The following is a 13,314-nucleotide window of genomic DNA, read 5'->3' as shown; positions in this document are numbered from 1 at the left end:
TGGTGCCTTTTTTAGGAAAAGTGCTGAGGTTGAAATTACCAACATAACGATTTCAACAAAACACAAATTAAAGGTCATGCTGCTAGATACTAGGAGTCTAAACATGAAACTGCACTCATTGCAAGCATTCTTAACCCTGGAAAATGCTGACATCTGCACAGTCACAGAAACCTGGTTCAAAGCTGCAGAGACCACCCCAGCCTTACCTGGTTACTCATCCTATCATACATTCAGACTCCAAACTGTGGGCAGTAAAGCCAAAGGAGGTGGGGTTTCAATATATTTTTAAGACATACACACCTACAGGCTGGTCAAACAGTATGAGGCACAGGAGACACTCCAAGTACAGTTAACCATTGACAAAGCCCCTATTCAAATCATAGCAAGCTACTGGCCCCTAAACCTGATTTAAGATGCCCAATCCACCTATCTGGACCTGTTCAAATCTATCAAGATTCAACCTTTTACCCTGATCCTGGGTGACTTTAACTACCCAAATATAAATTGGAAGAACTACTCATGCCAGAAGACAAATGCCCAGAGATTCCTCAATTTTGTCAATGCAAATGCCTTTGAACAGCTTGTTAGTACCCCCACAAGAGGTGATAATATCTTCGACTTGGTATTAACCTACATGAGTATCATCCTCTCTGGTAAGATCCGACCATAAAGCGGTCACTTTTCAAGTCACCATCTCCCCCAACCCCCCTCTAGCTAGGATCAAACATAAAAACCTCTCCAATGTTGATTGCAGCCTCCTGAAGGATGGTATAAACAACTTTACAGCCCCCTCCCCCTCTGTAGGAACTGGCTCCAATATCCAGAACTACACCAAAGCACTATGCAAGCATTTATATAGATGAATGGAATCAGGAATACCTGACAGAGCTAAGTCATCCTCTGCACAGAAGAGTAAACCTGTCTGGTGGACATCTGCAATAAATAAACTCCATAACAAAAGGGAAGAATTGCTATCCAGGACCAAGAAGGATCAGGCGCCCAGTTGCAAGCAATCTCTCCTTAGCCTGAGCAAGCAATTAAGAGCACTAGTGAAATCCTCCAAAGCAAATTTCAAGTCCAAATTGGCCACATCTACTAGACACAGTCATAAGGCCTTCTTCACATATGTCCGCAACCTCAAAGGAAGCACCCAGATCTGTTCAAACCTGGTGGTCAAGGACACCACATATACAAATACCATAGATATAGTAAACTTTTTGGCTGACAGATTCAGTGAAAACTTCACCCCCTCTGTCCCCCCATCAGTAAATCAGGACATCCCTGGTACCTGCCCCCTTCCCCTAATATCTAGGGAACAGGTCATCACTGCTCTCTCAAAGGCAAAAACTACAGCAACCATGGGACCCGATAACATCCCAGGCTGCATCCTACTTGAACTCAGGCAGGTACTTGCAGCACCATTAAGCGCCATATTCAACCAAAGCCTGTGTACTGGCTTCATTCCAGCTGAGTGAGGGACAGCCACTGTCATCCCTTTTCACAAAGGTGGAGTATCCACCAGTTCAGGAAATTATAGACCCATCAGCCTAACTAGCCTGATCTGCAAGGCCATGGAATGGATTATCATGGACCACATTAACAAGGACATTGGCAATCTTCAAACACTCAATCCCACACAGTTTGGCTTTGTCAAGGGGAGGTCATGACTGTTAAATTTGGTTGACTTCTTTGAGACAGTCACCAAAGCCATAGATGAGGGAAAGACAGTGCACACCACCTACCTTGACCTGGCCAAAGCCTTTGACACTATTCCCCACTCGAGCAAAATAGATTAACTCTCTCAGCTAGGCATTACTTCATATGTTACCTGATGGGCAGCAAACTGGCTCACTAATAGAATCCACCTAGTCAAAATAGGAAAAGCCACCTCAAGCAGTAGACCAGTAACAAGTGGTATACCACAGGGTTCGATCTTGGGGCCTCTGTTATTTGGGATATACTTTTATGAGGTGCAGGCCAAAACCAGTGGGCTATGGCTCACCAAGCTGCAGATGACTGCAAGCTGACCGCTGTCATCAATTCCCCTAGTGATGTGGACATTCTCCAAGAGGGTTTCATACAAACAAATGACTGGTGTCAGAAACATGGCCTCAAGCTGAATACCAAAAAATGCAACAGCATCCCCTTCGGGGAGAGTGATGTTCCCAAAAATGATCACATTAATAACAATGTCCTAAGCATGCAATCAGTTGTGAGGGATTTAGGCACCCAGGTTGATAACAACCCGACTTTTGACCACCATGTTGCTTCTGTTGTACGGAAAGCTTTCTACATGGCCCACCTCATAAGTAAGATTCACCCGGGGACAAGGAGGACATGATATCCCTGTATTCTTCCCTTACAAGGCCCAATATTGAGTACAATGCCCATTTTTGCACACGCAGCAGCTGGAGAGACTACAGAAGTTCCTCACCAGGAGAATCCAGGGCCTCAAACATCCACCATACACAGATAGGCTAAAAGCCCTACCCCTCTACTCAGTTTTATACAGAGTTCTCAGAGGTGACCTCTATCTGGCATACAAGGCGATCTCAGACCTCACCTTGATGGGATTGCTGCATATCCGCAAGTCAAGCTCCACTCGAGCAACCTGCTGCGTGGCCTCAATCTGGTCTGTGGCAGTAATAGGACTTGTTGGTAGGACATATTTGTGTCCCAGAGACTCCCCTATCTGTGGAAAGACTCCCTCTCCATGTCAAGCAGAGAACCTCTTTACACCTTTTTAAGCACAACCGGCATAACTGGATGGGAAACAGAAAATACACCCCTTGGATTCTACCCATGTCCCTGCTGGACAGGGACATTGGGTGCTGACTTGTCTATGCATGGGCTAAACTCTTGGCTAGGCTTATAAGGGCCTCAGGGTCAATAGCCTAGTAACTTCCTATGATCATATGACCAGGTTTAAAAGGTCCCTATGTTGGTTAGCCTAATAAACACCTATTTATCTATGAAAACTTTTTTCATCTTTCCTGTATTATTTACATAAACATTATAGTTATGCTTTGGATAAATCTTGAAATTTTATTTGTCATTCAAACCCAGAGAATGGCAAGCTTCCAGTTTAAGCTATGAAATGTACTATTTCCAGTCTGTCTCTTCCTCGGCTTCAAATCTGTTTTTAAAATTCTTGACTTGTTCTATAGCACTAAATACAAATGACATATTTTTACCATTTCTCTTAAAATAAACACTGTGCTTATCTAATGCATTGTTTACATCCAATTTTCTACAGCATGCAAATGTTCATACATTTCTGTTATATAGCTCCCTAGCAGTTGTATCTATATAGAACACTTGGCAATCAACAGACATTGCAATATAAACAACAAATTTGGACTTACAATTATAATAGTCCTGAATTTGAATGCAAGTGTTTCTGCTTGTTATATTTATTGCGGGTCCTTAATAAATAGACCTGCAATAATTACATGCAAGACATTTGTACATTTGAGGATGTTTACTTTTTTCCTGTTTCAATAGACTATTGACTTTCACTTAGAATGTGTCTTTAAGAATGTTCCCCCTTTTGTTACAACTTCATTTTCTCCCTGGGCTTCTGCTGAAAATGGCTACATTATGACCCAGTTGGACTTTTCCTAGTAAGCAGATGTCAAATAAAGAATAATTAAATAAAGAACTAATGTGTAACACAACAAACTGACAGAACACTCAGAAAATCAACGCTGGCCCCTAAAAAGGCTGTCCCTCCTTGTAATTCCACATTAAAACAAAACAAACAGGATAGGAGTGTTTTTTTATGGATCTGAAGAAGTACGTGTGTGTATAAAAGTGCTTATCCTGTTTGTTTTGTTGTAATACTTTCTAAAGTTTTTTTATTACATTTTCTGGCTTGCTCACATTTCTCTACCTAGCCATCTTTTTATTTTTCCTTATTCCTAGTCATTCAAGGTAAAGACAAAGCTCTATCTACAAGGCACTTATTTCATCATTCTGTTTTTGTTTTACTTCTTCATATATGATTTTTCCTGTATTCCTTGTATAACCCCCTGATGACATTTCTTCATTAAAGACAAACTTTCTTTTTGAAAATATTCTCATCATCACCATCATCAGTTAGTTTACTAGCCCTGATGAATTACCCATTAACTACGTTATTTTTAAAATTATTATGATGTGTGCTGTGAAAATGTAAATAAAGCATTGCTTTGAACTTTCTTTATGAGCATCTTAACATGTAAAGCTTTCTTTTCCTCATAAACTACCAAATCAAGTTAATTGATGAAAACGCTGTCAAATTTAAATGTAAAATGCAAAACACTATTAATATTAGCAACATAAAAATGAAATTCTGCAGTTCAATTAAATTACCCTTCAATAAAATAAAAATATAATCAAAAACATTTATACACAGCAACATGCTTGAATTCCTCTGATTTACAAGTACCTTTTATGATTTTGGCCGGGGTAATTTTGCTAAGGGTATATTATGGTTGCCATCAATAGTTACATTTCCTTTGTTGAGTAGAAAATGCTGAAGCACCCCACTTGTGTAAGAACAGAGTCAAAGTCAGTGGAAGATGTTTCTTTCCAAGGATCTGTGCACCATTTATGCCTCTTCCACTGGAAGGATGTCACAAGAAGACATAAACAGTATCAGTGCACCTAATTGATAGGGTTGCTACCTGTCTCACTTTCTAAAGAGAAGTCTTGATTGAATTGTTCTGTCATATTGTGGGGGGTGGTGGCAGACATGAAAATGTTAAATGTACTGATACTTTACAAGAACTACAAGGAAAAACAAAACATTTTCTGACTTTCTCCAAATGTCATCTGTGAAAAAAATGAGGGGCTGCTAGCCCAGCCAGATAGAATTTTGTAAATAATTCTATGTCATCGTAAATATTAATATGATCCACAGGCTTGTTTGACAAATGTAAGAAAACTGTGTTATGTGTTGAGCTTCAAAAATGTAACCACAGTTCACCCTGCTGGAAGAAAGCTGATAAGTAGAGAATTTTACGACTGTGTGATCTCAAGCTAGGAGACAGGATGTCTGCATCTAGAAATTCTTTACATTGTCCTAAGACAAAGATAATTACTAGGTTTCACATGTAAAGTGTCTTTTATTGCTGTGGCTTCCTGGCAGGTACAGATCAAAAAGAAATGTTACATTTTGAGTCTCTGTTAGCCTGGAAACTAAATCAGAGAAGTGATAAGAATGATGCAATCTGAGATGACTCAGTGTTTTATCAACTTAACGATTATCTCAGCAAGTCAGAATGGCATTTTGTATTTTGTTCTGAAGCTGACAAGAACTCACCAGCACTTGCTTTGCCCTGTAAATAAGTAAGTGATTTCTCTTCGAGATAGATAGAAATAGTAACATTAGTCTAGCTGTTTTCTGTATTTATGTAAGACTATCCTACAATGTTGTTTTAAAGTATTTCCTGTGATTTCTGAACTATCTAATGTCATTGTGTTGAGTTCACAAGTATTGTGTTGTGCTTTTATTATTATTAAATATATTTAAACCTTTTAACTGTGGCTGTTTTGTGTAGAGATAATTTAAGCTCTCAGTGTACTTGCATGTATTTGGTGATACAGTATAAGTCACTCCTAAATAGCCTTCAAGTCTCAGTCACACTTACCAATTGGATAATAATAATAACATTGCACAGTAGAATTAGACACCCTTTGGTAAGGAGCTTTATGGTAGCTGATAGTAGTGGCTGGTGGCATTCAGTACTACTGTATAGTCTGGGCAGAGGGGGGCATAGCTGGAGAATCTGTGCCAGCCTTCCCCAGGAGTGTCTGTGTGTTTGTATATAACTCAAATCTCAAAGTGTGTGTGTGTGTGTGTGTGTGTGTGTGTGTGTGTGTGTGTGTGTGTGTGTGTGTGTGTGTGTGTGAGCTACTTGGGCAGGGACACAAAACACTGGTTGGACAGAGGAGGTGCTGGAGGTTTGGATTGACCACTCAGCTGAGATCTGAACCCTATAGCTGTGCCAGTGGGGATTCTTACTGGGAATGTGGAGAGAAAGGGAGAAACCTGCCCCAGACTGACTGTTATCTCTGTGTGCTCTTAAGGGAAATTGTACTTTACTGCGTGTGTACTTGTCATCCTCCCAATGTGGATGCCCCTCACTGGTGCTAGTGGTGAGGATTGAGGCTCCTTGATTACTGGGCCAGTGCACAGGCTTTACATCATCTTAAAAAGTAAAGTAGTATAAACAAATACTTAGTTTAAAGCTTAACATTTCAATGCTGTGATGTTACTTATGTTAATTTGTCAGAACAGCTGACAATTGCCTTTGAACCATTAACCAAACTAATTGCTCTGTTTGCTATGAAATGCATGGCTACATTGGAAGTAGCTCTGAATTAGTGTAAGTTTTCTTCTCCCTGCAATAAGGACATTGGAAAATAGTTTCACACCTTTCTGCAAAGCTCCTGTCATTAGCAGGACTAATTACCCACATTAGATTGTCAGCAGTACTTGACTACAGATTTCTCTGTTTCTATGGTATGTCATACTGGCACAGACAAATTCCTTTGCAAATTATGTAACAAATTATATTTTAAAAAAAGTGGATGGGCTTACCCTTTCATTCCAAGGCAAGGATATTAAGGCTCTATAAAGTAAAAGCAGGTTTCTGGTACCTACAGAATACAGGAAGCATGTAAGGAGAAAAGCAACCTAAGAGTTGAGTTAAACTGTAGGAGAAGGTTTTCCTTTAAGTTACTTGCTCGGAGTCACACCATAGACAAATGGTGGTTAAGGGATTCAAGTTCTTGACTCCAATAAGCAGTCTTGACACCTCATACCCTTACTTCTATGCCCTAACTAGACATCCTATAACAATGCAGATAGTCATGTGACATAAACACAAACTCACTAAATCCTTTACTACATGAGATCAGTCAAAGTGATTTTCTGAACTATTGTACAATAGCTTAAATTTAAACTTTTGACTTTGTGTGAAATTTTTGTGCCTGCATCAGTTGTTGTTGTTGTCATTTTATTTCAATGTATTGCGTACAGGTGTGACAGCATCTTGGAGGTCTTCCCAACACGGAAGCTGTTGCAACTACTATATTATGAAAGAGAAACCACCTCTTCTGAATAGCAGCAACGTTATACCTTTATTTCATACATCTTGTCAAATAGTTTTTTATCCAGGAATGGACTTAGCTTGATGTACTTGCAGTATTTACAGGCTTGATATGGGCATGATGTCCCTTTCTCTCTTATAAATAACTTGTTATTAGAAAATTAGTTTTTAACAATGCCTTCAAACTATGATCTCCTTTATTAATAAAAAGTGGTACCTTTTCTACTGCCTTGGTCAAATTTCCCAAAGAGATCTTCCAATAATTTGTAATGACATTTCTTATTTATAGTCAATTAGTAGAATTCATCAAACTGAAAGCACAGCTGACTACTTTATTTTCAGTATAAACATCTCCAGTGTTAGCTGAATTGGCATTTATTATAATGGATGGCACACATTTACCCCACCTATCTGCTAAATACTTATTGAGTTGTCAAGTTCAATCATTTCCTTCTTGTAGATGCTAAAGAATAAAAAACATTTCCTTTATAACTATTTATTCAAAGAGAACCTAATAAACTTGCACTTTATATTATTATTATTATTATTATTATTATTATTATTATTATTATTATTATTATTTTTAACAGACAATAAATGGCTAGTGCTAGAATACAAATACATGTTAATAAAAGCTGTTTTTTTTAACTTTTGAAAGACAACACTCAAAATCTTCTCCTAAGTAAATCTGAAAAAAAAAGAAGTCTTATTATTACTATTATTACTATTATTATTATTATTATATACTTAAATCCATCCACAAAAAGTTGTTAATGAAACAAGTATAAAATATAGTATTTCCAAACATATCCATTTTGTAAAGTATGTTAACTTTCCAATGTGCTAAAATTAAATTTACTGAAATTAGAGCTAAAATAGATTCTATTGCAACAAATTCTTTCTTTTTGCAAAATACTTTTATTAATTACAACATGTCCAAAATAAAAAAGCCAAACAAACTTCCCAATAACAATGGCTAAAAGATCCATGTTGAATTTAAAATAACAATATCCAATAGAAAATAAAATAGTAAAGTACACAGGTCTGTTGGTTTATGTTTAGGAATATGTATTAGAGTGATATCTAACAGCATCTCTGAAAATGTTACAACATATTATTTTCTTTAATTACTTTAGTCTGTGAGACGATGCAATCATAGTAATACAGCCACCAAACATAGTGATGACCAATGTTGTGTCCTTGGTATTGAAACACAATATGTCGTAACTTTAATGGAAGAAATCAAGGACAGATTTAAGGAACTGCCGGGGGGGGGGGGGGGGCAAGTGTTGTCCCCATATATACAAAGTTGTATGTCCTACATTGGAAATGCATATCTCTTTGAACAGGTCCTTTTTACATATCTATTTGGTTACAAAGATTTCATTGACAATGTATTCTTTGCCTGGTGTGCAGACATTAATACCTTACTGCAGTTCCAATGGTTGATGTATAATGGAACATTTTTTCCTTTTCTGTCAGAACAGTGTGAAATTACTTTGCCCCCCCCCCCCCCCACACACACACACATGGTTTATCCATTCTGGTTCCATGACTCATGAATTGCAGTAGCAGGCCTTGATATTTTGGACACAGAAGGACTTGCCATAGTATGTGAGTTACAGAGAAATCTTTGCCCCTCATTCTAACAGTTTCAGTTCCCTCAGTCATGGAATAGGGCAAACGCACACCCTTACTGGCAGCAAAAGGCTATGCTTATCTCAACTGCATTGGATAAATTATGGAAATGTACTGCAATAGCTCATATGACATCCAAAGCATAACTTTTAAAAACATTATAAAACATTATAAAATGCTGCCATGCATAAAACTTTTGTGAGTAAATAAAATCTAATGGTTGTCTAAAATTGTACTTGAAATTTTAAAGTAGTGACATCCTGAACATTTTATGTTTAATGTGCAGACGTCTGAATTAAAGATGTGAAATTAAAATTAGCATTTTATTGAAAAAAGCGGTTTAGTATTATGATAGGTGGAAAACAAGTTTCAAAGCAAACTCATACAATAAAGAGATAGTGTCACATGCCCGAAGCAGTACCTGTAGTTGATGAAAAGTACTGTGGTGCTAGGCAAAAGGATTTATGCCCCAGGATAGTTATATTTTCCCTAAAACCTATGAACACTCACCTGTGAACATTTGAGATGGACACAGTTACAGTAATATTTCTCATCCCTATGAACACTCACCTGTGTACATTTGGGATGGACACAGTTACAGTAATATTTCTCATCCCTATGAACACTCACCTGTGTACATTTGAGATGGACACAGTTACAGTAATATTTCTCATCCCTATGAACACTCACCTGTGTACATTTGAGATGGACACAGTTACAGTAATATTTCTCATCCCTATGAACGCTCACCTGTGTACATTTGGGATGGACACAGTTACAGTAATATTTCTCATCCCTATGAACGCTCACCTGTGTACATTTGGGATGGACACAGTTACAGTAATATTTCTCATCCCTATGAACGCTCACCTGTGTACATTTGGGATGGACACAGTTACAGTAATATTTCTCATCCCTATGAACACTCACCTGTGTACATTTGGGATGGACACAGTTACAGTAATATTTCTCATCCCTATGAACGCTCACCTGTGTACATTTGGGATGGACACAGTTACAGTAATATTTCTCATCCCTATGAACGCTCACCTGTGTACATTTGGGATGGACACAGTTACAGTAATATTTCTCATCCCTATGAACACTCACCTGTGTACATTTGGGATGGACACAGTTACAGTAATATTTCTCATCCCTATGAACACTCACCTGTGTACATTTGGGATGGACACAGTTACAGTAATATTTCTCATCCCTATGAACGCTCACCTGTGTACATTTGGGATGGACACAGTTACAGTAATATTTCTCATCCCTATGAACGCTCACCTGTGAACATTTGGGATGGACACAGTTACAGTAATATTTCTCATCCCTATGAACACTCACCTGTGAACATTTGGGATGTACACAGTTACAGTAATATTTCTCATCCCTATGAACACTCACCTGTGAACATTTGGGATGTACACAGTTACAGTAATATTTCTCATCCCTATGAACACTCACCTGTGTACATTTGGGATGGACACAGTTACAGTAATATTTCTCATCCCTATGAACACTCACCTGTGTACATTTGGGATGGACACAGTTACAGTAATATTTCTCATCCCTATGAACGCTCACCTGTGTACATTTGGGATGGACACAGTTACAGTAATATTTCTCATCCCTATGAACACTCACCTGTGAACATTTGGGATGGACACAGTTACAGTAATATTTCTCACCCCTATGAACACTCACCTGTGTACATTTGGGATGGACACAGTTACAGTAATATTTCTCTTCCCTATGAACGCTCACCTGTGTACATTTGGGATGGACACAGTTACAGTAATATTTCTCATCCCTATGAACACTCACCTGTGTACATTTGGGATGGACACAGTTACAGTAATATTTCTCATCCCTATGAACACTCACCTGTGAACATTTGGGATGGACACAGTTACAGTAATATTTCTCATCTTTTCTTGACATACTTGCTTATTTCTGTAAGTCACATAGCAAGTTTTTTTTTCTGTTACTACTTGCCTTTTTTAAAAAATATATATTTTCATTTGATAAAAGGTGATGGTTTTGGAAAGGTGCATACTGGTTTGATTGCTTCTGCCTTTCAGTAGTCCGTTATATTTTCTATCTGATTTGGTAACTTCATTAAATATTATTTCTATTTTCTTGCTTTTCAGATGGCGAAGAATCCACACATGAAGGACAAGAACCTATGTCTGAATCAAGTAGAATGGAGACATCTGCCTTACTGAAATCACAAGATTATGCACTGCTGGCCTCATTAAGTGTAATTGTCATAGTTATTATCTTTGTTTCTGTTTATAGTAGAATAAGATAAGTAGACCAATAAATGTGGCATGTGCAATCTGCTGGTCTATAAAATCAATTTTCCCTCATGCACAGTGTCTTCAATTGCTAATTACGAGTGGCAAAGTTGTAAAGTAATTAAGTAAGATAACAGAATGAGGAAAGTTATTTGCACTTGTTCTGGCTCTGCTCTCTGTTTTATGCCCCAGTACTACTTGCTACACATCGCTACAGTTGCCCCTTTCCAGTTTCATTCTGCTTTAATCCTTTGCTGAGACAATGCTTCCCATGGAGCTGCCTGGACCTTGCATGTACCTAGCATATACCATTCAAGGAATGAGGGCTGACAATGTAGATAGAGCATAATTGCCCTTCGAAAGTGATGGTCATATAGTCATTATTTGAACTCGGTGTGCTGTGGGTGCTCGCCAACTTGTATGAAGGCCTTGCATACACTTCTTGACTTCTTTGTTGTGTCACCCACATCATTGCCTTATTCTACATCTACAAGGGCCTGCTGTCTCAGTCACATTCTGGGGTCACAATTCTGCATCCTTACTCCCAAAACTGGACAGAAAGCCTGTGAGCCCTCATGTATTCCTGCCCTGCATCTCTTCCTCTCCTGTAGGTTTGTGGTACCTTATCTGCTATTTCCTTATAAGTCTGTGTTCCCCTCATCTGTTCTTATCCTACAGGCTTATGACCCTTCATCTGTTCTCCTTCTATAGGCCTGTGGCCCCTCATCACTTTTTTTCTTGCAGACCTTTGGTTACTTGCCCATTCTCCCCATGCAGACTTTTGGCCCCTCATCTATACTCCTCTACAAACCTGTGATTCATCTTTTCTTACCCTTAAGTCATGTGGCCCCTTGTCTGTTATTTTTCTGCAGTCCTGAGACACCCTCATTTCTTCCTTGCAGATCTCAGGCCACTGATCTGTTGCCCCCTCATGCAGGCTTGTGGCCCCTTGTTTGTAAACCTCTGGTCCTCATCTTCTCTCATCCATCTGAATGCAACATCAGCCTGTCCTTTTCTCAAACCTTGGTTAACAATGCAACACATGAATATCTTGCCTCTGCATCTCTGCATCATTATACTGGCCAGAAGGGAAGTGATAGTCTTTATTTTGTAATTATCAGTTGTTTTCAGATCTTGCAATTGTATTTGATAAAAGCAGTTTTAAAACTTAGCCAAGATATGAGCACTTAAAATGATTTAATATATTTGTTTTTCTAGAAGGAAAAAGCCGCAGTCCACCTTATATTGCATTAAAAAAAAAACTATAAACACTTGGAAACAGCAAAATTCAAAAGCTGAAAAAAAAAAAAAAAAGTTTCACAGAAACCAAGGAAATATAACAAGTGGATGTAATAAATGCTTGAATTTGAATCATTTCCAAATTAAACTGAATCTGGGGTATATTTGTTATTAAATACTTTAGTTTTAAACTAGCAGACTGCATGTTCTTTTTATGCAAGGTATTTATGGTCATGACTATAGTTTGGTTGCTGTTTGAAATGCTGTAGCAACTTTCTAATGCCATCAGGTATTGCTTTTGGCTATTTTCCTTTGGTACAGGACTTTTTCTTACCTTAACATGTGACAGCATAAAAAGCAAGTAGCAGGATATAGTTTCTTTGTATGAGCGACACCAATGCCCTAGTTTCAGGCAATGTGTTGGATGAAGTAAATGCTACAGAATGACAAAGCCAAATCAAAACTTACAAAAGCACAGAGAATGTCATCTGAATCAACATGGAACAAACGGAAATATATAAACTCCAAATATGCATCAGTAATTACTCATTTTGGATATATCATGTATACATATATTTTAAAGAGTTATCAGGCTTCATATCTAATGAGCAACATATTACCAAAAATGCACAAAACTGTGATCAGAAGATCATAAACCAACCATTGCCTAAAGTTAATGCTTTATGGGAGGTCTACACCGGCACCTGAAAGGTATTGCTTATACAACCCGTTATGTATTATTATAACATCTAAAGCTGCTTTTACTTGGAGAAAAAAAAAAGTTCTCTTTTCTTTGGTAACTTCAGACAACGAAGCACACATTTCAAAATACAGTCTTTTTGTAATTTAAGCCCTTATGCTTTAAAAAATACCACAGAATGGACAACAATGCTACATGAATCCATTAAGAAGAACCAACAGGGAGGTTAAGGGGTTGCAGTTTATTTGCTACGTTTGTAATTTATTGTTACAGTGAAACCAAGCAAGCAGTTGCTACACCAATTTCCATTTTCACTAATAACATATAACAATAAACA

At 37.9% G+C, this 13,314-nt stretch overlaps 1 protein-coding gene across 2 annotated transcripts in view; it reads left to right on the top strand.

The window, feature by feature from the left end:
• LOC122813992 overlaps positions 1-12,471 on the top strand; it is a 155,825-nt gene extending 143,354 nt beyond the window's left edge. For both annotated transcript variants that reach the window (XM_044086567.1, XM_044086566.1), the window contains exon 4: positions 10,892-12,471. In XM_044086567.1, coding sequence (XP_043942502.1) covers positions 10,892-11,052 — 161 coding nt within the window. In that variant the 3' untranslated portion in view covers positions 11,053-12,471. The remainder of the gene's footprint in view (positions 1-10,891) is intronic.
• The last annotated feature ends 843 nt before the right edge of the window (positions 12,472-13,314 follow it).

The sequence above is a fragment of the Protopterus annectens genome, chromosome 10.part0 (genome assembly GCF_019279795.1).
Source record: "Protopterus annectens isolate FY-2018-M chromosome 10.part0, PAN1.0, whole genome shotgun sequence".
Taxonomy (NCBI): Eukaryota; Metazoa; Chordata; order Ceratodontiformes; family Protopteridae; genus Protopterus; species Protopterus annectens.
This window is presented reverse-complemented; position numbering and strand designations above follow the sequence as displayed.